The sequence below is a fragment of the Lissotriton helveticus genome, chromosome 9 (genome assembly GCF_964261635.1).
Source record: "Lissotriton helveticus chromosome 9, aLisHel1.1, whole genome shotgun sequence".
NCBI lineage: Eukaryota > Metazoa > Chordata > Amphibia > Caudata > Salamandridae > Lissotriton > Lissotriton helveticus.
Window position 1 is genome coordinate 6,875,870 of NC_136070.1, and position 26,304 is coordinate 6,902,173.

General features: G+C 50.5%; 1 protein-coding gene across 18 annotated transcripts in view; it reads left to right on the plus strand.

Annotated features, from left to right (window-relative positions):
- Positions 1 to 25,533, plus strand: part of LOC144780847 (fibrinogen-like protein 1-like protein) — a 77,434-nt gene extending 51,901 nt beyond the window's left edge. The window contains exons 2-6 of one of the 18 annotated variants that reach the window (XR_013600791.1): positions 231 to 401; positions 20,475 to 21,476; positions 21,736 to 22,356; positions 24,193 to 24,414; positions 24,482 to 25,120. Coding sequence is in view for 1 of the 18 variants with exons in the window: in XM_078659343.1 (XP_078515469.1) it covers positions 254 to 401; positions 20,475 to 21,169 (843 nt within the window). In the remaining 17 variants the exon portion in view is untranslated. Of the gene's footprint in view, positions 1 to 230; positions 402 to 20,474; positions 24,069 to 24,192 lie in introns of those variants that run through there. The other 17 variants (XR_013600800.1, XR_013600799.1, XR_013600796.1 and 14 more) reach the window with 17 other exon arrangements.
- The last annotated feature ends 771 nt before the right edge of the window (positions 25,534 to 26,304 follow it).

The following is a 26,304-nucleotide window of genomic DNA, read 5'->3' on the forward strand; positions in this document are numbered from 1 at the left end:
GCACACTCACCGGCTGCTCCTGGACCCTCCATGCAGGGGCCCGAGCTCTCTCTCGTGGTTATCCGAGTGATCCCTGGAGTGCACACTCACCGGCTGCTCCTGGACCCTCTGTTCTGTGGGTTCTTGATCTTGGTCTTTGGGGTTTCATTGGTGTTTAGCTGACATGTCCTTCTGGACAGACCCTGCTGGTTGAAGGCTGTAACCAGCATTCCTCTCCTCTCCTTCCACAGGAAGCCCCGGTTCTGCCCTCAAGATGTTCTTCTGGTGCCAATCCGCCTGCCTCCTGGTCCTGCTCCTGGGCGAGGCCACCTGCGCAGGGGCTGGAGACGCCACAGCCCTGGCCAATGCCAACCTCCTCCTGCCTGAAGACTATGGAAGGATCCTGAACCCAGGGGGACAAGGTATGTCAGACTCCCCCACAATGTCCCTCTTCAGACCTCTTCAGACCTCGACCACTTACACACCGCGACCTCTGCTCTCTCTCTGCCTGCACCCTCCTCTCCCTCCACACACCGCGACCTCTGCTCTCTCTCTGCCTGCACCCTCCTCTCCCTCCACACACCGCGACCTCTGCTCTCTCTCTGCCTGCACCCTCCTCTCCCTCCACACACCGAGACCTCTGCTCTCTCTCTGCCTGCACCCTCCTCTCCCTCCACACACCGTGACCTCTGCTCTCTCCAAACCCTTTCACCCTCCTCTCCCTCCACACACCGAGACCTCTGCTCTCTCCAAACCCTTTCACCCTCCTCTCCCTCCACACACCGCGACCTCTGCTCTCTCCAAACCCTTTCACCCTCCTCTCCCTTCCACCATACACCGCGACCTCTGCTCTCTCCAAACCCTTTCACCCTCCTCTCCCTTCCACCACACACCGGGACCTCTGCTCTCTCCAAACCCTTTTACCCTCCTCTCCCACCACACACCGCGACCTCTGCTCTCTCCAAACCCTTTTACCCTCCTCTCCCACCACACACCGCGACCTCTGCTCTCTCCAAACCCTTTTACCCTCCTCTCCCTCCACACACCGAGACCTCTGCTCTCTCCAAACCCTTTCACCCTCCTCTCCCTTCCACCATACACCGCGACCTCTGCTCTCTCCAAACCCTTTTACCCTCCTCTCCCTCCACACACCGAGACCTCTGCTCTCTCCAAACCCTTTCACCCTCCTCTCCCTCCACACACCGTGACCTCTGCTCTCTCCAAACCCTTTCACCCTCCTCTCCCTCCACACACCGTGACCTCTGCTCTCTCCAAACCCTTTCACCCTCCTCTCCCTCCACACACCGCGACCTCTGCTCTCTCCAAACCCTTGCACCCTCCTCTCCCTCCACACACCGAGACCTCTGCTCTCTCTCTCTGCCTGCACCCACCACTCCCTCCTTCCACACACCGCGACCTCTGCTCTCTCCAAACCCTTTCACCCTCCTCTCCCTTCCACCACACACCGCGACCTCTGCTCTCTCCAAACCCTTTCACCCTCCTCTCCCTTCCACCACACACCGCTGTAGTGTCCCCAGACCCAGGAAAGCACGCAGGACACGATAGTGTTGTACAGGTATGCCTTTATTCTTGTTCCTTACAGCATATGCAGATCACGACCTCATGCTTCGAGGTCCAGTATCAGAATGTCTCTCTCCCCACCCCTTGACCGGATGTGGTGTCCGGTGTCCCCTCGCCCCTGTGCTGCCCCAGGGTCCTAGTGCCGTTGTCCTGGACAGGACATCTCCCCCCTGTTGCAAAACAAACATTAGAGAGAGAGAGAGAGAGAGAGAGAGAGAGAGAGAGAGAGAGAGAGAGAGAGAGAGAGAGAGAGAGAGAGAGAGAGAGAGAGAGAGAGAGAGAGAGAGAGAGAGAGAGAGAGAGAGAGATATGTTGTTCGATGGCCCAGAGGCCTCTTCGTTTACACCTCTTCAATTAGTCTCTTTGGTTCCATGTGTTTCCTTCTTGATCGCTGTTTTCTGATATCCGCTTGAGCTTCTTCCTTTTGTGTGCCTTTCTATAGTTCTTGCTTTGACCTTTCCGCTTCTCTTGCGTCTGCCTTGCTGACATGCGAAAGGTGCCCTGTGACGTGACACTGGCCAAACTGCCGCCTTTGCCACCCGTTCTTTTGCTTTTGTCATCTTCAATTTGCCTCCGGTGATCTCGTTGCTCCATTTCCTCGCTTGTCCTTCTTTGACCATCGCAATGCCTCCTTTCTTTCTTTTCCGTTTCGTCGCATGTCTTCCTTTTTTCTCCTGAGCCTTTGTTGTTGCGTTTGCTGTTTGAGCTCTTGCAGCAGTGTCTTCTTGTTCCACGCTTTTTCTTTCTTGTGTGTGATAGTCTCACTCTTCTTCATTCTCTCATTTCCACCACCTGTCTTCGGTAATTATTTTTTTTGTTGATGTTGTGTCACCTTTGCTACCAGTTCTATTTCGTTGCCATCTGAATTTGGCTTTCTGCGCTGTCCCCGGTCAGCATGTGCTGCGTCGTCCTCGGCCGTCATAGCAAATCTGATCTCTTTCAATTCTTTGTGGTGCTCTTCGGTCCATGTGACACGTTTTCCTTTGTTTGTTAGCCCCTTCGGTGGGGTGCTTGTGATGGCATCATCTTCTTCCAGTCTTTCAGTTGCCATGAGACCCATCATTTGCGTTGTGACGTTGCTCAACAGGCACGGCGCTGTTTCTTCTGTGAAATTTCCTCGCTCCATTTCTTTTGCGTCTGCTGTCGCTCTAGCCTCCGCTCTTGCTAGGGCCAGGATGTTTTCTAGTGATGTTGGCTCTTTTAGTATTTTTGCACGGAAGCTCCTGTCACGGCATCCTTCTATTATTCGCAATCTTATTGCTTGTGTGTTGTCAAATTTGTCAAATTCACAATGTGTTACAAGTTTCCTCAGTCTGGTCGCAAAGTCATCTGGTGTTTCGCCTATTTGTTGAGACGCAGTTGCGAAATTGTATCTTTCAAGATCAATATTTCTTTGCTGGTCAAATTTCATTGTTAAACATTTCTTTAGTTTTTTATAAGTAGTTGTTTCCTTTGTTGGTAGCGTCACTAGGAGGTCCCCAATGTCATCGCCTGCATAATTTAGTAATAGACCCAGTTTCTTTGCCTCTGTCACATCAGTCTCTTCCATGTATCTCTCCAGATGTCTGATACAATTCTCCCACCTTATTCCTACTTGTGGCTCCGACAAGTTGAATGGTGGTGGTTTTCTGTATTGTGCACTTTGTCTTTCTGGCTTGGGGTCTGTCATTTCTTCTTTTCTGTGCTCTTCTTGACACTCTTTCGTGTGCGCTTCCTGGTATTCTTTTGTTGTTTCCCGTGCTCTTTCTGTCACTCTTCTGTTTCCTGTGCTCTTCCTGGCACTCTTCTATTCTCCGTGCTCTTCCGGCACTCTTCTATTCTCCGTGCTCTTCCAGGCACTCTTCTATTCTCCGTGCTCTTCCTGGCACTCTTCTGTTTCCTGTGCTCTTCCTGGCACTCTTCTATTCTCCGTGCTCTTCCGGCACTCTTCTATTCTCCGTGCTCTTCCTGGCACTCTTCTGTTTCCTGTGCTCTTCCTGGCACTCTTCTATTCTCCGTGCTCTTCCGGCACTCTTCTATTCTCCGTGCTCTTCCTGGCACTCTTTTTTTTTGTTTTTTCTCTGGCACTCTTCTGTTTTCTGTGCTCTGCACTTTGTCGTCTTTATTTTCTCTTATGTGTCTTTATTTTCCTTTCTTTCTTTTTACTTGTTGTCTTTTTCTCTTATTCACTGTTTTTTTTTTTTCTTCGGTTGTGCTTTATTAGCGCTCAATTCCTTTAGTTCGATTCTCTTATTCGTCCTTGTCACCCTTTGTTCTTTCTTTATTTTCTTCTTTGTCTGTGCTTAGTTCTCTTGTATCTTCTTTATTTGCACCTGTTCGTTGTGCTGTCACCTTCTTTTCTGTTCTTTGTTCTATTGCTCCTTGTTCAACCCTTATTTTCTTATTTTGCCTCTTTTTGCCTTTGCATATGCTTGTTTGTGCCTTTTTCTTAATTTCCTTTCTTTTCTTTCCTTTGTCCTTTTATTTGCCCCTTGCCTCTTTTTGCCTTTGCATATGCTTGTTTGTGCCTTTTCCTTAATTTCCTTTCTTTTCTTTCTTTTGTCCTTTATTTTGCCTCTTTTTGCCTTTGCATATCCTTGTTTGTGCCTTTATCTTAATTTCCTTTCTTTTCTTTCCTTTGTCCTTTTACTTGTTGTCTTTTTCTCTTATTCACTGTTTTTGTCTTCGCTTGTGCTTTATGAGCGCTCAATTCCTTTAGTTCGATTCTCTTATTTGTCCTTGTCACCCTTTGTTCTTTCTTTATTTTCTTCTTTGTCTGTGCTTTGTTCTCTTGTATCTTCTTTATTTGCACCTGTTCGTTGTGCTGTCACCTTCTTTTCTGTTCTTTGTTCTATTGCTCCTTGTTCAACCCTTATTTTCTTATTTTGCCTCTTTTTGCCTTTGCATATGCTTGTTTGTGCCTTTTTCTTGATTTCCTTTCTTTTCTTTCCTTTGTCCTTTTATTGGCCCCTTTTCTTCTGGTGTTTCTCTTATGTACATGTATTTATGTATTTATGCCCACTTGTCGTTATTTGTCCTTCTTTGTGCCTTTTCTCCTCTTTGATCGGCACTTTCAGATGTTTTTCGCCCTTTGCCTGACTTTAAGATGGCTGCCGCACTCGTTCTCTGTTCCTATTGGCTTGTACAGCCTGATTCTAAGATGGCCGCCGTCTTCTCGCGGGACTTCGCGGCCAATCGCGATGCAGCCTGACCTCAAAATGGCCGCCGCGCTTGTTCTTCGTCCCTATTGGCCCTCGCGCCTGGCCCCAATATGGCCGCCGAGACTCTCGCGAGAGCTCGCGCTGGCTTTTCTTTTATATCTTGAAGCTCGCGCTCTTTTAGCTGGCGCTTACCGGGCTCGTTTCTTCTTCGTTTCCGGCGGTCGGGGTGGGCTCCCACGTCGCTGCTTTCTTCTGGATGGCGCTTCACTCTTCCCTCTTCCTTCTTGACCACGACGCAATCCAGGGTGGGCTCCTGGTTCAACTCACGATGTTCCGATGGCACAGCATGCGGTCCGTCGTCCTCGTCGCCAGATGTAATGTCCCCAGACCCAGGAAAGCACGCAGGACACGATAGTGTTGTACAGGTATGCCTTTATTCTTGTTCCTTACAGCATATGCAGATCACGACCTCATGCTTCGAGGTCCAGTATCAGAATGTCTCTCTCCCCACCCCTTGACCGGATGTGGTGTCCGGTGTCCCCTCGCCCCTGCGCTGCCCCAGGGTCCTAGTGCCCTTGTCCTGGACAGGACAACCGCGACCTCTGCTCTCTCCAAACCCTTTCACCCTCCTCTCCCTTCCACCATACACCGCGACCTCTGCTCTCTCCAAACCCTTTTACCCTCCTCTCCCTCCACACACCGAGACCTCTGCTCTCTCCAAACCCTTTCACCCTCCTCTCCCTTCCACCATACACCGCGACCTCTGCTCTCTCCAAACCCTTTTACCCTCCTCTCCCTCCACACACCGAGACCTCTGCTCTCTCCAAACCCTTTCACCCTCCTCTCCCTTCCACCATACACCGCGACCTCTGCTCTCTCCAAACCCTTTTACCCTCCTCTCCCTCCACACACCGAGACCTCTGCTCTCTCCAAACCCTTTCACCCTCCTCTCCCTTCCACCATACACCGCGACCTCTGCTCTCTCCAAACCCTTTTACCCTCCTCTCCCTCCACACACCGAGACCTCTGCTCTCTCCAAACCCTTTCACCCTCCTCTCCCTTCCACCATACACCGCGACCTCTGCTCTCTCCAAACCCTTTTACCCTCCTCTCCCACCACACACCGAGACCTCTGCTCTCTCCAAACCCTTTTACCCTCCTCTCCCTCCACACACCGTGACCTCTGCTCTCTCCAAACCCTTTTACCCTCCTCTCCCTCCACACACCGAGACCTCTGCTCTCTCCAAACCCTTTCACCCTCCTCTCCCTTCCACCATACACCGCGACCTCTGCTCTCTCCAAACCCTTTTACCCTCCTCTCCCTCCACACACCGAGACCTCTGCTCTCTCCAAACCCTTTCACCCTCCTCTCCCTCCACACACCGAGACCTCTGCTCTCTCCAAACCCTTTCACCCTCCTCTCCCTTCCACCATACACCGCGACCTCTGCTCTCTCCAAACCCTTTTACCCTCCTCTCCCACCACACACCGAGACCTCTGCTCTCTCCAAACCCTTTTACCCTCCTCTCCCTCCACACACCGTGACCTCTGCTCTCTCCAAACCCTTTTACCCTCCTCTCCCTCCACACACCGAGACCTCTGCTCTCTCCAAACCCTTTCACCCTCCTCTCCCTTCCACCATACACCGTGACCTCTGCTCTCTCCAAACCCTTTTACCCTCCTCTCCCTCCACACACCGAGACCTCTGCTCTCTCCAAACCCTTTCACCCTCCTCTCCCTTCCACCATACACCGCGACCTCTGCTCTCTCCAAACCCTTTTACCCTCCTCTCCCTCCACACACCGAGACCTCTGCTCTCTCCAAACCCTTTCACCCTCCTCTCCCTCCACACACCGAGACCTCTGCTCTCTCCAAACCCTTTCACCCTCCTCGCCCTCCACACACCGAGACCTCTGCTCTCTCCAAACCCTTTTACCCTCCTCTCCCTCCACACACCGTGACCTCTGCTCTCTCCAAACCCTTTTACCCTCCTCTCCCTCCACACACCGAGACCTCTGCTCTCTCCAAACCCTTTCACCCTCCTCTCCCTTCCACCATACACCGTGACCTCTGCTCTCTCCAAACCCTTTTACCCTCCTCTCCCTCCACACACCGAGACCTCTGCTCTCTCCAAACCCTTTCACCCTCCTCTCCCTTCCACCATACACCGCGACCTCTGCTCTCTCCAAACCCTTTTACCCTCCTCTCCCTCCACACACCGAGACCTCTGCTCTCTCCAAACCCTTTCACCCTCCTCTCCCTCCACACACCGAGACCTCTGCTCTCTCCAAACCCTTTCACCCTCCTCTCCCTCCACACACCGAGACCTCTGCTCTCTCCAAACCCTTTCACCCTCCTCGCCCTTCCACCATACACAGAGACCTCTGCTCTCTCCAAACCCTTTCACCCTCCTCTCCCTCCACACACCGAGACCTCTGCTCTCTCCAAACCCTTTCACCCTCCTCTCCCTCCACACACCGAGACCTCTGCTCTCTCCAAACCCTTTCACCCTCCTCGCCCTTCCACCATACACCGCGACCTCTGCTCTCTCCAAACCCTTTTACCCTCCTCTCCCACCACACACCGAGACCTCTGCTCTCTCCAAACCCTTTCACCCTCCTCTCCCTCCACACACCGAGACCTCTGCTCTCTCCAAACCCTTTCACCCTCCTCGCCCTTCCACCATACACAGAGACCTCTGCTCTCTGACTGCACCCACCTCTCCCTTCTTCCAGGGACATCTTAAGGGTTTGGGGGGCTTTGGCCAAATGTACTTTGGAGGATCCTGTTCAGAACAGCTTTGAATTTATGATCCAATTACAGCTCTTTCGTGCCCTCTTTGGCCAGGTCCCTGACCCATTGACCGGCCGCTGGTCTAAATTCTAAGCTCATCATTTACAATATTTTGAAGCAGAGCAGCGCCGCAAGCCTTCCTGCCCGCTGCAGTGCGCCAAAAGAAAACAAGCGGGAATGATCCTGATCTTCCCTGCGCTGGTGCACAAGGGGCGGCCGTGTGCCTACGTATGTGCCCCTGTGCCATGGTGCACGGGTGGCTGCCTTGTACGGGTGATTGTTTTTGAGCAAGAAGGATAATCTTCCTGCACAAAAACAATCACAAAAGGTGTTTTCCTTTTTCTATGTGTACCGCAGTATGCAGCACTCATAGAACAAGCATTGGCAATGCAATAGGTCTCGCATTAGGAAAGTTTGAGCTATTGGTATTGTAAATGACACATTTTTTATTTATATTTTGTTTTTGAAAAGAGCGAAATTAGTAGCTTTGTCATTTACAATGCCAATAGTTATAACTTTCGCAAATGTGACACCTATAGCATTTGTAATGCAAAATGCGTTGTATTTACGTGACTTAGATGTATTGATATTACAAATAACAATGGCTTTTAATTTTTTCAAATAATTAATACTTAAATAAAAGTTATTGTAATTTATATTGGCAATAGCTTAAAGTTTTGTAATTAACTTTTGTGAAGATTATGTTCAGTGTCTTTTTTTGTGGCGAAAATCCAAGAACAGAAGTGAAATATTAAATTTTTTTGTGACATTTGTAATAAAGCTTGAAACATTGAGAGAACATATTTGAACCAGTTGTTGTTGAATGGTTGCACAGATTGATGTTGTGTTGGCGCTGAGTGATGCTGTGGTGGCGACGAGTGGTGCTGTGGCGTTCAGTGATGCTGTGGTAGCGCATAGTGATGTTGTGGTGCCTCTGAGTGATGCTGTGGTGCCCCTGAGTGATGCTGTGGTGGTGTGGAGTGATGTTGTGGTGGCGACGAGTGATGCGGTGGTATTCAGTGATGCTGTGGAGCCCCTGAGTGATGATGTGGTCGTGCGATACAGTGAGGGCGATAGATAGCTAGAGGGAGGGCCACAGATAGAGTGAGAGCGATAGATAAATAGAGTGAGAGCGATAGATAAATAGAGTGACGGCGGTAGAAAGATAGACAGAGTGAGGGCGGAATGAGCGATAGGAGGTCAGGAGAGCGAAAAGGAAAATGAAAGTAAAAGAGGGAGGGCAGACTGGAACGAGAGAGAAAGGAGGGGTGAATGGAGTAGAAATGGAATGTGGGACCAGGGAGGGAGGACATAAAATGAATAAAATAGGAAGGTAGTAGGGTGGGAAGGCAACAGCCTAGAACAGAGAGAATGTTGGGAGGAAGGGGATGGTGCAGAAGAGGGGAGAAAGGGGGGAGTAGAGGGACGGAGGGGTAGAAACCGAATGTGAGAATGAGGGATGATAGAAGAGGCAAAAAGAAAGGAGGACGGATAGAGAGGCTGAGGGAGAAGGATTGTCGTAGAGATTATCCAGGAGAAGAAACAACTGAATGTGAGAAGATGGAGGGAGGGGGTGGAGAGAAGTATAGAGAGAGAGAGATGGCAAACAAGAAGGGAAGAGGGTCTGTGGTGAAAGATAGAGAAATGGGAGAAGCAGGAAGTAGAAAGGGTTTGGTAGCAAGGGGGAGGGTAGGAAAAGAATAATAGATGAAGGTAGAAGGGCTGAAAGGGAACAAGATATGTAAAAAGGACTTTCTCTTTGATGGTGTCAGTCATGAGGAGGATAGTGATTCCCATCCCAGGGATTAGCCATCCAATCACAAAAGGAGCAAAACATAAACAACAACAAAAGCAGTCAACCTCTGCAAATGTGAGCGGTGATAAATTAAAGATTAATCACAGTGAGAAGCATTTTTAAACAAAAAATCTGCCACAAATATCCAAAAACGTCAAAGAAAGCCTTCTTATGAGGACGCCCTTCCATTCTCTAGTCGTATTGTGTAAAATCTGAGCCGCTGATCATCAAGGGGTGAGTGGGCTCTTAGGTTTTGCACCCAGCAAACATGAACTACGGAGAATCCCCTACCTGAATGATGGGGGAATAATGTCATCATGTCAATCTATGAAATAGTAAATCCTGCAAAGTAATGTAGCAGGAAGTTATTTTGCACCGGACAGGACCGAGGGGATGTATGACATTACAACGCATGCTTTTACATCGCATGCTTTTACAACGCATAGTGCTTTTAGGCGCTGGATAGTGAGTTGTTTAATTTACTATTCCAACTCCAGTCCCTGTGGATAGTAGGGAAGGTGTTGGATAGTACATTAAACCTATTCCCTATCCTAGAGCGCCCCTCAGCGCAATGCGTTGTAATGGTTTGCGTTGTAAAAGTTGCGTTGTAAAGGCACTGCGTGGTAAAAGTTGCGTTGTAAAGGTTGTTTACTGGCCTGAGGCTCTGTTAAGACACCAGTAGGTACACACGTAGGGCGCCAGTAGTATGCGGGTACACACAGTTTGTAGCAACAAGTCTAGTAGCACCAATGAGAGTCAGAAGCTAAAAGCCACCAGCAGCGGCCACCGCCCTTACCCTACTGACCAGGCGCAAACGCTGACGATCCTGAACTCTCACTAGCTGCTTAGGGGGGAGGAATGTTTAAACTTTTCTCAAAGTGTGGCTGTTATTTCTCTCATGTGTAGCTGTAGTTAAGTCCACTGTACATGCGACGGAGCCAGCTGCGAAGGGAGTGCGAGCTGAACCGCGTTTTGGCTGCAGTGATCCCTTACCCTCGGTCTGCTCTTCTTCGGCTGTCACATCCGAGCGGACAGTGGTGCTTTTAGATTCCGAGGCTTGAGCCGTTTGACTCCGTATTAGCTATGAATTTTTTTATGTCGCAGTTTTTGGTTTTCTAGTTGAACCCTGACACATTGTCACAGGCGAACTGGTTCATAGGGTCAGCGCTGTGATGAATCGGGGATCCCTTCTTGCGAATAGTTAATAGTTTTATAAAGTGCTCCCCTGACCAGGAGTAAATGAGGGGCGCACAACAGCTAGAGCAGCTGTGCGCATGCGCTGTACACAAATGATGGTTTGTTGTGTGGACCAGGCAGGGTCAGTCTCAAACGATCTGCTGTGAAGGATCCCTGCGCCTCACACTCCACACCACACTACGCCTCTGCCCCCCCCACCCCAAACCAATGGGTGCATCTTTCAATTACACTCTGTTCAAAGAGGAAAACAAAGGGAGATGGCTTCAAGTGCGGCTTATTAGGGGCACTTTCTTAACTCTTTGTAGAACGACAGACCGCTTATCCCCAGAAAAGTCAATTGCCTCAGAAAACACTCCTCACACCTGTACTGGTAAAAGGTAAAAGACTCAGAAAACCGCAAGAACCCTACTCTGCTTTCTTCAGACAACAGCTCCTTAATGGGTTCTCAAAATCTGACCACCGCAAAAGTCCTAAGCTGGGCGCCGCAAGTAAACGTGCAACCTAACAGCACTATTGTATTTTATTAATCGGAGTAGGGATGTGCGAGACTTTGGTGGCACTTACCAGCTGCTCCCGCGGGACGGCGGGCTCACGGGCATTCCGAAAGAAAAGAGGAAATGTTGAAAAAAACAGGCAGCTGGTGCCATCTGCTGGTGAAACAAACCACATTACATTCGGAAAAATCGTATAGAATTCAGGGGCATATTATCAAGCGGGTTTATCTCCGCTTTTTTGGCTTTAAAAGCCAAGAAAGCGGAGATAAAATTATCTCCCTATTACCTAGCTGTCGCTAACACCAGTTAGCGACAGTTAGTAGGAGATAGCGACCATCTCGGGCCCCACTTTGCATGTCAGTGAAATTTATCACTAATGACATGCAAAGTGGGTGTGCCAAGATGTTAGCGACTGGAAACAGTCGCTAACATCGCTATCTCCTATTACCAACTTTTGAAGATATTCGCGCTAAGCGCGAATATCTCCAAAAGCTAACACCTGCCCTGAGCAGTTCTTAGCCATGTTATCCAATGGGAGGTGGATAACATGGCTAAGATCATTAGCTCAGTAACGCCTGAATATCGCTGACTTTTCAGCGATATTCATGCATTGCGGCCGATTTTTATCGCATTTGCGATAAACCTTGGTAATACCAAGGTTTATCCGCGATAAAAATCGCCGCAGGTCGGCAATACATTTTTGTCTCTAACCAAGCAATAGCGATAATTATCGCTATTGCTTGGTAATATGCCCCTCAGTTCGGCAACAGCAGTCATGCAATTTAGTTTGGTCTGCTTAATCTCTCCGTGGTTAGCGAAAATAGGGGCGCAGTACCCGATCTTTATTATTTTCGATTTGGAAACTAAACGGACTAGAAACACTTTTCTTGTTAGAGGTTTCACCGGGAGTTGGTGGATGCCAGGCAGTAACAGGCCCAGTATCCATATTTGCTGTTGCCTTTTCCCCTCACTGACCAGGGGTCGAGAAGACTATTTGCAATACACATATAGATTTATTTGTACGATTTTTTTAAATCACAACAGTGATCTCAAACTTTAACAAGGCAATGTGACAACGAAGTGTGGAATGCAGGCGAGAGAGGCGGGCTTTACTTTGATAGACAGGAGCCTGCGAAGCTCCGGGAGATTCCCCGCCTCTGTTACAGGCTAGCGGCGACGTAGCTCGTCCGGAGCGCGGCACCTTGGAGGCAGAGGGAGCCCAGAAGAAAGCAGGGATTCCGAGAGTGCTGGGGTTAAAGAGCCCGGTGAGTGGGGGGGGAAGTGGGGTGTGTGTGTGCGCGTGTATGGTTGTAGCTGTGTGTGTGCGCGTGTGTAGCTGTGCGTGTGTATATGTGGGGCTGTGTGTCTGTGTGCGTGCGCCCTGCTGCATTGTGCCAGCGTGTCTGCGTGAGTGTATGTGTGCGCATGCGTGAGTGTGGCAGTGTGTGTGTGTTTGCACACTTCAGGGAATCTGAGGCAGGAGATGGGCACGGCGCCGGCCTGGACGTGCGCGTCCACAGACACCAATCGCCGCGCGTGCCCAACCCCTGTCTCAGATTCCCAGCAGACGGGCAACAATAGTTGTCGAGCTGGACGCAATGCTTCACATTGCTTTCTCCAGCTCGACCTAAAAAGGAAAAATGAGGAGAAATAAAGGTATATCTTCTCGTTGCGCCTCCCTTAAGCCTCCCTTGAGGAGGTGTTAGAAACTGACGCATTCCCAAGTTTATGACACCTTGTAAATCTAGCATTGCTTCAAGTTCCATGGATGTTGCGTGGCTCACCCAGGGAAACACCCATGGAACGCCCCTTTCATCCAGAGTAATGCATGAAAGGGGCCTATATTTATGAGGCTATGAAAAGTCACGCAGGGTGGCTTTACGCGGCCTTGTAAATATGGTCAGGCATACTGTGCCGCTGGTGTGTCAAAAAAAGTGATGCACCGACACAGCAGTGGACTTGTAAATAAGCCCCCTAAAAGAGTTTCCATCTAATATTTTAATTTATATGGAGCTTACTACCTCCAACGGGATAGCACAGTACTCTGGAACCCAAAAATGATTAGTAGTGAATTAGTTCAGGGAAATATGAATTAATTTGAATGGTGGACATGTGAGTCTGTTAGTTGGATTGAAAAGGATAATGGAGGGAAAGAAGAGGGAAGGGTGGGTTAGGGCGAAACGTGGCAAGGAATTGGATGAGTCTAGGGGGATACCTGAGGAAAGGGTGTAGAAAGGGTCACATAAGTTCTGGAGAGCATCAAGCCTCCAGAAGTAGTAGGCCAGGTGATAGAGCCCACAGGGTTGTGGTGTTGATTGAGGAGAAGGTCTTTTAATTGTCTCTTGAAGCTCATAAAGGAAGGGTTTGTCCTGATCAGGACTGGGAGGGAGTTCCAGATTTTGGAAGCATTACCTGAAAAGGAGCGTGTTTGTGTTTTTTTGGTAGGATGAGCAGAAGAGTATTGCTGCTTCTTACATTTCTTGACTGGCCCGTCTTTGATGGTTTGGACGCAAGGTAGGCTGGTTTCCCAGTGTGGAGGACTTTGTGTGTGAAGCGGGCCGTTTTGAAGCTGCAGCGGGCTTTTATCAGGAACCACTTGATATTTTTTTAGGGAGGGGAAAATGTGATTGTGTCTTTTTACACCAGTGACCATCCTTGCTACAATTCAGAGTGTCAGTGGTTTTTATCCACTTTTGGATTTGTTTTGTCTGTCCATTTGTGGATAGCAGTAGGATTTCTGTCTTATCTTGGTTGAGTTTCAGGTGTTGTGAGAGAGCCAGTTTTGGACTTTTTTGAGAGTTTTGTTGCAGTCTTCTATTGAGGAAACGTCGAGGTAGAGTTGGGTGTCATCTGCCTAGAGGTGGTCGTGGACGTTTGCTTGTTTCAGTATAGTGGCGAGGGGTTCCGTGTAAATATTGAAGAGAGTAGGTGAGAGGACTGATCTTTGGGGGACGCCTCTGGTTATGGTGGATGTGTCAGAGGGTGAGTTGTTTATTTTGATTTGTTGAGAGCGATTATGAAGATATGAGGTGAACCATTTCAAGACCGGGCCGTCCGCTCCAATCCATATTTGAAGGGATTGTAAAGCATCTGGTGATCGACTGTGTCGGAGGCCGCTGATAGGTCAAGGAGGATGAGTAGGCAGCATTTGTTGGTGGCCAGCGACTTTTGCATGTCGTCTGCCATGTTCAGTAGTGCTGTTTCCGTGCTACATCCTTTTCTAAAACCAGATTCGAAAGAGTGAAGAAGATTGTTGGAGTCAATGCGTTGGTTGGGTTGCGAGAGGACGCACTTCTCCAGTATTTCTGCCAGGAAGGGGATGATAGAGATGGGCCTGAAGTTGTTGAGGTCCTCTGGGTCAGCACCTGGTTTTTTTAGCAAAGGAGGGACTTGTCCTAGTTTGAGGCAGTCTGGCATCGACCCATTGCATGTAAGAGTGACCCCGGCACTCTGGAGCTTACAGAGAGTGCTCCTTGTGCGTGGCCTTAGGCTGCTGATGGGGCCATTTAGTGCCCGGCCATAGCATGCTGATGGTTTCATGTGGTACCAATGGTGCCCGGCCATAGCCTGCTGATGGGGTCATGTGGTACCAGTGGTGCCCAGCCATAGCCTGCTGATGGGGTCATGTGGTACCAGTGGTGCCCGGCCGTAGGCTGTTGATGGGGTCATGTGGTACCAGTGGTGCCCGGCTGTAGGCTGCTGATGTGGTCATGTGGTACCAGTGGTGCCCGGCCGTAGGCTGTTGATGGGGTCATGTGGTACCAGTGGTGCCCGGCTGTAGGCTGCTGATGTGGTCATGTGGTACCAGTGGTGCCCGGCCGTAGGCTGTTGATGGGGTCATGTGGTACCAGTGGTTCAGCACCTGGTTTTTTTAGCAAAGGAGGGACTTGTCCTAGTTTGAGGCAGTCTGGCATCGACCCATTGCATGTAAGAGTGACCCCGGCACTCTGGAGCTCACAGAGAGTGCTCCTTGTGCGTGGCCTTAGGCTGCTGATGGGGCCATTTAGTGCCCGGCCATAGCATGCTGATGGTTTCATGTGGTACCAATGGTGCCCGGCCATAGCCTGCTGATGGGGTCATGTGGTACCAGTGGTGCCCAGCCATAGCCTGCTGATGGGGTCATGTGGTACCAGTGGTGCCCGGCCGTAGGCTGTTGATGGGGTCATGTGGTACCAGTGGTGCCCGGCTGTAGGCTGCTGATGTGGTCATGTGGTACCAGTGGTGCCCGGCCGTAGGCTGTTGATGGGGTCATGTGGTACCAGTGGTGCCCGGCTGTAGGCTGCTGATGTGGTCATGTGGTACCAGTGGTGCCCGGCCGTAGGCTGTTGATGGGGTCATGTGGTACCAGTGGTGCCCGGCCGTAGGCTGTTGATGGGGTCATGTGGTACCAGTGGTGACCGGCTGTAGGCTGCTGATGGGGTCATGTGGTACCAGTGGTGCCCGGCTGTAGGCTGCTGATGGGGTCATGTGGTACCAGTGGTGCCCGGCCGTAGGCTGCTGATGGGGTCATGTGGTACCAGTGGTGACCGGCCGTAGCCTGCTGATGGGGTCATGTGGTACCAGTGGTGCCCAGCTCTAGGCTGCTGATAGGGTCATGTGGTACCAGTGGTGCCCGGCCGTAGCCTGCTGATGGGGTCATGTGGTACCAGTGGTGACCGGCCGTAGGCTGCTGATGGGGTCATGTGGTACCAGTGGTGCCCGGCCGTAGGCTGCTGATGGGGTCATGTGGTACCAGTGGTGACCGGCCGTAGCCTGCTGATGGGGTCATGTGGTACCAGTGGTGCCCAGCTCTAGGCTGCTGATAGGGTCATGTGGTACCAATGGTGCCCGGCCGTAGGCTGCTGATGGGGTCATGTGGTACCAGTGGTGCCCAGCCATAGCCTGCTGATGGGGTCATGTGGTACCAGTGGTGCCCGGCCGTAGGCTGTTGATGGGGTCATGTGGTACCAGTGGTGCCCGGCTGTAGGCTGCTGATGTGGTCATGTGGTACCAGTGGTGCCCGGCCGTAGGCTGTTGATGGGGTCATGTGGTACCAGTGGTGCCCGGCTGTAGGCTGCTGATGTGGTCATGTGGTACCAGTGGTGCCCGGCCGTAGGCTGTTGATGGGGTCATGTGGTACCAGTGGTGCCCGGCCGTAGGCTGCTGATGGGGTCATGTGGTACCAATGGTGCCCGGCCATAGGCTGTTGATGGGGTCATGTGGTACCAGTGGTGCCCGGCCGTAGGCTGTTGATGGGGTCATGTGGTACCAGTGGTGACCGGCTGTAGGCTGCTGATGGGGTCATGTGGTACCAGTGGTGCCCGGCCGTAGGCTGTTGATGGGGTCATGTGGTACCAGTGGTGCCCGGCTGTAGGCTGCTGATGTGGTCATGTGGTACCAGTGGGGCTCGGCTGTAGGCTGCTGATGGGGTCATGTGGTACCAGTGGTGACCGGCTGTAGGCTGCTGATGGGGTCATGTGGTACCAGTGGTGCCCGGCCGTAGGCTGCTGATGGGGTCATGTGGTACCAGTGGTGCCCGGCCGTAGGCTGTTGATGGGGTCATGTGGTACCAGTGGTGCCCGGCCGTAGGCTGTTGATGGGGTCATGTGGTACCAGTGGTGCCCGGCTGTAGGCTGCTGATGGGGTCATGTGGTACCAGTGGTGCCCGGCCGTAGGCTGCTGATGGGGTCATGTGGTACCAGTGGTGCCCGGCCGTAGGCTGCTGATGGGGTCATGTGGTACCAGTGGTGACCGGCCATAGCCTGCTGATGGGGTCATGTGGTACCAGTGGTGCCCAGCTCTAGGCTGCTGATAGGGTCATGTGGTACCAGTGGTGCCCGGCCGTAGGCTGCTGATGGGGTCATGTGGTACCAGTGGTGCCCGGCTGTAGGCTGCTGATAGCGTCATGTGGTACCAGTGGTGCCCGGCCGTAGGCTGCTGATGGGGTCATGTGGTACCAGTGGTGCCCGGCCGTAGGCTGCTGATGGGGTCATGTGGTACCAGTGGTGACCGGCCGTAGCCTGCTGATGGGGTCATGTGGTACCAGTGGTGCCCAGCTCTAGGCTGCTGATAGGGTCATGTGGTACCAGTGGTGCCCGGCCGTAGCCTGCTGATGGGGTCATGTGGTACCAGTGGGGCTCGGCCGTAGCCTGCTGATAGGGTCATGTGGTACCAATGGTGCTCCGCCATAGCCTGCTGATGGGGTCATGTGGTACCAGTGGTGCCCGGCCGTAGGCTGTTGATGGGGTCATGTGGTACCAGTGGTGCCCGGCTGTAGGCTGCTGATGTGGTCATGTGGTACCAGTGGTGCCCGGCCGTAGGCTGTTGATGGGGTCATGTGGTACCAGTGGTGCCCGGCTGTAGGCTGCTGATGTGGTCATGTGGTACCAGTGGTGCCCGGCCGTAGGCTGTTGATGGGGTCATGTGGTAGCAGTGGTGCCCGGCCGTAGGCTGTTGATGGGGTCATGTGGTACCAGTGGTGCCCGGCTGTAGGCTGCTGATAGCGTCATGTGGTACCAGTGGTGCCCGGCCGTAGGCTGCTGATGGGGTCATGTGGTACCAGTGGTGCCCGGCCGTAGGCTGCTGATGGGGTCATGTGGTACCAGTGGTGACCGGCCATAGCCTGCTGATGGGGTCATGTGGTACCAGTGGTGCCCAGCTCTAGGCTGCTGATAGGGTCATGTGGTACCAGTGGTGCCCGGCCGTAGCCTGCTGATGGGGTCATGTGGTACCAGTGGGGCTCGGCCGTAGCCTGCTGATAGGGTCATGTGGTACCAATGGTGCCCGGCCGTAGGCTGCTGATGGGGTCATGTGGTACCAGTGGTGCCCAGCCATAGCCTGCTGATGGGGTCATGTGGTACCAGTGGTGCCCGGCCGTAGGCTGTTGATGGGGTCATGTGGTACCAGTGGTGCCCGGCTGTAGGCTGCTGATGTGGTCATGTGGTACCAGTGGTGCCCGGCTGTAGGCTGTTGATGGGGTCATGTGGTACCAGTGGTGCCCGGCTGTAGGCTGCTGATGTGGTCATGTGGTACCAGTGGTGCCCGGCCGTAGGCTGTTGATGGGGTCATGTGGTACCAGTGGTGCCCGGCCGTAGGCTGCTGATGGGGTCATGTGGTACCAATGGTGCCCGGCCATAGGCTGTTGATGGGGTCATGTGGTACCAGTGGTGCCCGGCCGTAGGCTGTTGATGGGGTCATGTGGTACCAGTGGTGACCGGCTGTAGGCTGCTGATGGGGTCATGTGGTACCAGTGGTGCCCGGCCGTAGGCTGTTGATGGGGTCATGTGGTACCAGTGGTGCCCGGCTGTAGGCTGCTGATGTGGTCATGTGGTACCAGTGGGGCTCGGCTGTAGGCTGCTGATGGGGTCATGTGGTACCAGTGGTGACCGGCTGTAGGCTGCTGATGGGGTCATGTGGTACCAGTGGTGCCCGGCCGTAGGCTGCTGATGGGGTCATGTGGTACCAGTGGTGCCCGGCCGTAGGCTGTTGATGGGGTCATGTGGTACCAGTGGTGCCCGGCCGTAGGCTGTTGATGGGGTCATGTGGTACCAGTGGTGCCCGGCTGTAGGCTGCTGATGGGGTCATGTGGTACCAGTGGTGCCCGGCCGTAGGCTGCTGATGGGGTCATGTGGTACCAGTGGTGCCTGGCTATGGTCTGTTGTGGCCTAAAGCATTGGCGGCGCTGACTTCATCATCCTGACCTAGATCTGGTACATTAGAAATACTCAGAATACATCTAGGAGAGTATGTGGCCTAACAGCTAGAACGATCGACCTTGAAGCTTGGGAACCGAGTTTGAGTCTGGGCAGGGACGCTCAACATTCTGTGATTCTGGGCCAATCACCTAATCTCCCTGTGCCTATCAAATGTGTCCGTCTGTAGCGCAACTGGTGCTCATGTAAAGCACTCTGATACCTTTGGGTTGAGTTTGTGCGATATGAAACATAAATATATGTATATATATATACAAAAGTGAGGCTTTTCTTGGGACAAGAACCCTCACTCACCCTTGGGTGACATGCTTCATCATAGGGTTTGAGAGTTGTAGTCCCCACTGGGTACCTTGCGGTGCGGGTGTGAGAAGACTCCATGATGAAGCAAGTCTGGTAAGGGTGAGTGAGGGTTCTCGGCCTAAGAAAAGCATTGTCCAACAGGCAAATTCTACTGAAAGATTTCCCATCCCCCTAAACATTCCAGACGTACTTCTGTGTGTTTCTATTTGAATAAGAGAGCAGTACGCTTGTGGTGGGGATCCCTTCTCCCATTACACCTCTTGTGTATACCAAGTACATCTGTACACACATTGACAGTCTAGTGTCTACTGACAGAGGTCACGCCAGGCTCCTTGGAGCTGGCAGAACTGGGGTGCAAACATTGCCAGTCTAGTGTCTACTGACAGAGGTCACGCCAGGCTCCTTGGAGCTGGCAGAGGTGGGGTGCAAACATTGCCAGTCTAGTGTCTACTGACAGAGGTCACGCCAGGCTCCTTAGAGCTGGCAGAACTGGGGTGCAAACATTGCCAGTCTAGTGTCTACTGGCAGAGGTCACGCCAGGCTCCTTAGAGCTGGCAGAACTGGGGTGCAAACATTGCCAGTCTAGTGTCTACTGGCAGAGGTCACGCCAGGCTCCTTAGAGCTGGCAGAACTGGGGTGCAAACATTGCCAGTCTAGTGTCTACTGGCAGAGGTCACGCCAGGCTCCTTAGAGCTGGCAGAACTGGGATGCAAACATTGCCAGTCTAGTGTCTACTGACAGAGGTCACGCCAGGCTCCTTAGAGCTGGCAGAACTGGGGTGCAAACATTGCCAGTCTAGTGTCTACTGACAGAGGTCACGCCAGGCTCCTTAGAGCTGGCAGAACTGGGGTGCAAACATTGCCAGTGTAGTGTCTACTGACAGAGGTCACGCCAGGCTCCACAGAGCTGGCAGAGGTGGTGTACAGACATTGCCAGTTTAGTGTCTGCTGACAGAGGTCACACCAGGCTCCTTGGAGCTGGCAGAGGTGGGTACTCACTTTGTCAGTCTAGTGTCTACTGACAGAGGTCATGCTAGGCTCTGTGGAGCTGACAGAGGTGGGGTGCGCACATTGCCAGGCTAGTGTCTACTGACAGAGGTCACGCCATGCTACTCAAAGCTGGCAGAGGTGTGGTGCACACATTGCCAGGCTAGTAACTACTGACAGAGGTCATGCCAGGCTTCTTGGAGCTAGAAGAGGTGTAGTGCACACATTGCCAGGCTCGGGGCAGCTGATAGGGTCTGAAGTGTCATTATTGCCAGCCTGCACCCTGATGACCACGGTCTAGTGTTCCTATTGCCAGACTGGAGTCCGCTCATAGGGGGTCTGACGTACCAGGACCGCAGTCTGATGATGGCGGCGCTCTAGTGCGCGCATTGCCAGTCTGGGGTCAGCTGCTAGCGGCCCCATGTATAGCAATCACCAGACCTCAGCCTGACATTGGTCGGGTGCAGCAGGGTGGAGTCTTCACTGAGTGTCTCATCTCTCTCTTTTCTCCCCCACAGACCTCCCCCGTGATTGCCATGAGGTTTTCCATCAGTCAGAAGGCGCAGCCAGCGATGGCCTGTACATCATCCGTCCGGCGGCAGTGGCCATTGTGGTGTTCTGCGCCATGAGTGATGGCGGCTGGACTGTCCTGCAGCACCTCACGGCCAACAGCACAGAGGACTTTGACCGTGGCTGGCAAGACTACAAAGCTGGCTTTGGGAGGGCACTTGGGGACCACTGGATTGGCAATGAGCACATGCATCAGCTGACCCAAGCCCCGCGGCGCTACGCACTGGGAGTGAAGCTGGTGGACATGGATGGTGAGGTCAAGTGGGGCGAGTACGAGCCTTTCCAGATCGAGTCTGAGGACTTGGGGTACCGCATCCGGCTGGGGCTCTTCTCTGGCACTGCAGCCGACGCCTTGACCCAGGACACCGAGGCCTACCTCCATGACAACCAGAGGTTCACCACCAAGGACCAAGACAACGACAACTACTTTCAGAACTGTGCCAAACTGGAGTACAATGGGGTCCCCGGAGGTGGCTGGTGGTATGACGCCTGCGCGGGCGCCAATCTCAACCGTCGCAACGTCATCTACTGGCAGAAGGATTGCAACAAAGAGCACCCATGCAAGTACTCCTGGATGATGGTGCGGCCCGCAACACAGCCACCGTGCAACCAGAGCTGCCGCTGCGGCAAGGATGAGCTGTAACCTGCATGGGTGCTGTGGGCAGCTGACACTACCATAGGGCACAAGGCTGCAGGGAGGGCCTGGAAAGAGCTAAAAGCACTAGGACATCAAGGAGCATCCTCTCAACACTGCATCCCTCAGTGACTTTGCCGCGCGGCCCACGAACAACCAGTGGTATGCCCACGAACAACCAGTAGTATACCCACGAGCAACCAGTAATATGCCCACGATCAACCAGTAGTATGCCCATGAACAACCAGTAGTATGCCAACGATCAACCAGCAGTATGCCCACGAGCAACCAGTAGTATGCCCATGAGCAACCAGTAGTATGCCACAAATGACCAGTAGTATGCCTACAAACAACCAGTAGTATTAGTAGTATGCCCACGACAAACCAGTAGTATGCCTACAAACAACCAGTAGTATGCCCACGAACAACCAGTAGTATGCCAGAAATGACCAGTAGTATGCCTACAAACAACCAGTAGTATTAGTAATATGCCCACGAACAACCAGTAGTATGCCTACAAACAACCAGTAGTACGCCCACGAGCAACCAGTAGTATGCCCATGAGCAACCAGTAGTATGCCTACAAACAACCAGTAGTATGGCCACGAACAACCAGTAGTATGCCAGAAATGACCAGTAGTATGCCTACAAACAACCAGTAGTATTAGTAATATGTCCACGAACAACCAGTAGTATGCCTACAAACAACCAGTAGTACGCCCACGAGCAACCAGTAGTATGCCCATGAGCAACCAATAGTATGCCCACGAACAACCAGTAGTATACCTACAAATAACTAGTAGTATGCCCATGAGCAACCAGTAGTATGCCCACGAACAACCAGTAGTATGCCTACAAACAACCAGTAGTACGCCCACGAGCAACCAGTAGTATGCCCATGAGCAACCAGTAGTATGCCCATGAGCAACCAATAGTATGCCCACGAACAACCAGTAGTATGCCTACAAACAACTAGTAGTATGCCCATGAGCAACCAGTAGTATGCCCACGAACAACCAGTACTATGCCTACAAATAACCAGTAGTATGCCCATGAACAACCAGTAGTATGCCCATGAGCAACCAGATGTATGCCTACGAACAACCAGTAGTATGCCACAAATGACCAGTAGTATGCCTACAAACAACCAGTAGTATGCCACAAATTACCAGTAGTATGCCTACAAACAACGAGCAGTATTAGTAGTATGCCGACGAACAACCAGTAGTATGAACCCAATTTGAAGCATCTTTTTGACAAAAGAATCACCTTTGCATTTCAACGGTCTAGAAACCTTAAAGAGTTTTTAAACACGAAAAAAACAAAGAAAGTAATGCAGAAAGGTATGCTGAGATGTGAGAACTGTTTTCCCTGTAATACCGTCATGGTAGGCAATGAATTGACGCATCCTATGAAGGGCAATAAAATACCCTTATACCATTCTAGCACATGTGACACGAAGAATGTGATATATGCCATCAAATGCCCATGTGGCAAGATTTATGTGAGCCAAACTGAAAGGAAAATTAAAATCAGGATGACTGAACATAAAAGTAACATGAGAATGAAAAACATGAAGTCCACAGTAGCTTCACATTGGCAGGAAGCTGCTCATCAAACATCACAAATCAAATCACAGTGTTAGAAGCAGTGGAACAAGAATGTGACACAGATCCGCATAAACAATTACTGAGAGCAGAATTCTTTTGGATTAAGAAATTGAACTCTTCATAACCACACGGAATGAACGATCGTGTTGAACTAGCTTGCTTTCTATAAGAGCACGTTTGATGCATAAAGATGAGCTTTTGTGGACTCTGCACAACCTGCCGTATTCAATTAAAGTTACTGAGCCATTGTTATTTAAAGCATTAGGTTGTTTAAATATTTTGTTCAATTAATTTAAGTATACCACAAGTTTGTTAATATATATGATTTTAACTGTGATGCAGTAAGCATTTTTACAACTGACTCCCTCCCAATAGCGCATTGAAATATTCATTATTTATCAGAAACGACAATACTAGTCTAGAGGTCCAAATTGACATGCAAGACAGACGTTATTATGTAACTGTTTCCCCTCATTATGTGTTTAAGCACTCGAAAAATGGGGTATCACCACGTGAGCGGACGTAATAACGTATACAGTGAACACTCTAAATCGGTCCTTGATTGGGCGATACTGTGACCTGTAACCTCCCTGAATTCTAACCAGGAAGTGAGAGTTTTCACGATTTCACGCGACACGCGCTTGAAACATGACCGAATATGTATGTAAATATTGACCGGTTTGTTTAAGCTTTTGATCGCTAGATTAAGCGAGATGCATTACTGTTTTTTAAAAATAAGGTCTCGTACCGAGTTGAGCCCTTCGTGTTATGCTTAAATGGATAAACTTTTGTTAGCTGGCACGCACTTGTCATGGGAGGGAAGCTGGAACCAACACCTCGCGCTGTGCAGAGCGAAATAACAAATCAGATTTACATGCGCTTAGAGTTGTTGAGGCCATTCACGCGTTACGTTTGTTAATTTGGTTTAATTTCACCACTAGCTCTGAATTGGACTTGTGTATCCTCCAGTTTAAATAGACATTCACACTAGGTTTATAGGTCGCGTGTTAATTCTTTTTGCTTTGACAGTATTACGATGATGATTTTGTTGAAGTCTACCCTGTATTTTGTAAATATATACTGTACGTTTTTCAAGAATGAAATCCATGATGATTAAGTAAGGCTGACCTGGTTCTGTGTATCTCTCCTTTTACAGACCCCTGAGGAAGGGTCTTTGACTTGACCCGAAATGCATTGGGTTTCGTGAAATGGTCTGATGATGAAGTCTACGAAAGATTAATTGAATGAATTTTGCCATGAAGTAATGGATGATTCAATAAATGAATATAATGTTTTAACGCTGAGAAATCTATGAAATATTTGTTCTAATCTGGAAGAAGAACGTTAAGAAACATTTTGTTTCAAGTTTAAATGCGCACATCCTGGGGTTCGGCGCTCCGGACCCACACAGCTTGCAACCAGTAGTATGCCCACAAACAACTAGTAGTAGGCCCACGAATAACCAGTAGTATGCCCATAGAGGACCTAGTGCATGCCCACAAACAACCAGTTGCATGCCCACAAACAAGCAGTAGTATGCCCATGAACAGCCAGCAATATCTCCACAAACAAACAGTAGTATGCCCCTGTGCAACCAGTAGTATGTCCAGGAGCAACTATTTGTATGCCCACAAGCAACCAGTAGTATGCCCATGAAGAAAAAATAGCATGGCCATTAAGGACTTAAAGCATTCCCACAAACAACCAATAGTATGCCCACAAACAACCAGTAGTATGCCACAAATGACCAGTAGTATTAGTAGTATGCTCATGAGCAACCAGTAGTATGCCTACAAACAACCGGTAGTATGCCCACAAACAACCAATAATATGCCCATGAGCAACCAGTAGTATGCCCATGAACAACCAGTAGTGCCCATGAACAACCAGTAGTATGCCCATAGTGCATGCCCACAACCAGAATTATACCAACAAACAACCACTAGTATGCCCACAAACAACCAGTAGTATGCCCATGAGCAACCAGTAGTATGCCCACAAACAACCAGTAGTATGCCCGTGAGCAACCAGTAGTATGCCCACAAACAACCAGTAGTACGCCCACAAACAACCAGTAGTACGCCCACAAACAACCAGTAGTATGCCCATGAACAACCAGTAGTATGCCCACAAACAACCAGTAGTACGCCCACAAACAACCAGTAGTATGCCCATGAACAACCACTAGTATGCCCACAAACAACCAGTAGTACGCCCACAAACAACCAGTAGTACGCCCACAAACAACCAGTAGTATGCCCATGAGCAACCAGTATCATGCGTATGAGCAACCAGTAGTATGCCACAAACGACCAGTAGTATGCCCATGAGCAACCAGTAGTATGACCACGAACAACCAGTATTATGCGTATGAGCAACCAGTAGTATGCCACAAACGACCAGTAGTACGCCCACAAACAACCAGTAGTATGCCCATGAGCAACCAGTATTATGCGTATGAGCAACCAGTAGTATGCCACAAACGACCAGTAGTATGCCCACAAACAACCAGTAGTATGCCACAAACGACCAGTAGTATGCCCACGAGCAACCATTAGTATGCCTACAAACAACCAGTAGTATGCCCATGAATGACCAGTAGTATGCCCATGAATAACCAGTAGTATGTCCATAAGGACATAAGGTGTGCCACAAAGAACAAATAGTATGCGCATGAAGAACCAATGGTATGGCCATCAAAGTCCTAAAGCATTCCCACAAACAACCAGTAGTATGGCCATGAACAGCCCAATGCATGCCCACAAGAACCTATAGTGCACCTACAAACAACAGAGTACTAATCCACAGCATGCAAGATGCTCAGAATGAACATATAGAATGACCATAGAAAAAGTAAAATCTTTCTATAAACAACCTACGGGAGGCCTGTAAACAACCTATACCGTGCCATAAGCAGCCTGTAATGAGCTCACACAAAATCTACAGGGGAGGCAATAAACAACATGTTGCATGTTCAGAACCAAAAGGGGCCATGAACATTAACTAGTGTGTGCATAATCAGTAGCTAGCGTGTCCACAAACAGTGGCTAGCATGCCAATAAACAATGACTAGCATGCCAATAAACAATGGCTAGCATGCCAATAAACAATGGCAAGCTTGCCCACAAACAATGGTTAGCATGCCTACAAACAATGGTTAGCATGCCAATAAACAATGACTAGCATGCCAATAAACAATGGCTAGCATGCCCACAAACAATGGCTAGCATGCCCACAAACAATGGTTAGCTCGCTCACAAACAATGGCTAGCATGCCAATGATCAATGGCTAGCATGGCAATAAACAATGGTTAGCGTACTCATAAACAATGGCTAGCTTTCCCACAATCAATGGCTAGCATTCTCACAAACAATAGCTAGCGTGCCGATAAACAATGGCTAGCGTGCTGATAAACAATGGCTAGCGTGCTCACAAACAATGGCTAGTGTGCCGATAAACAATGGCTAGAGTGCTGATAAACAATGGCTAGCGTGCTCACAAACAATGGCTAGCGTGCCGATAAACAATAGCTA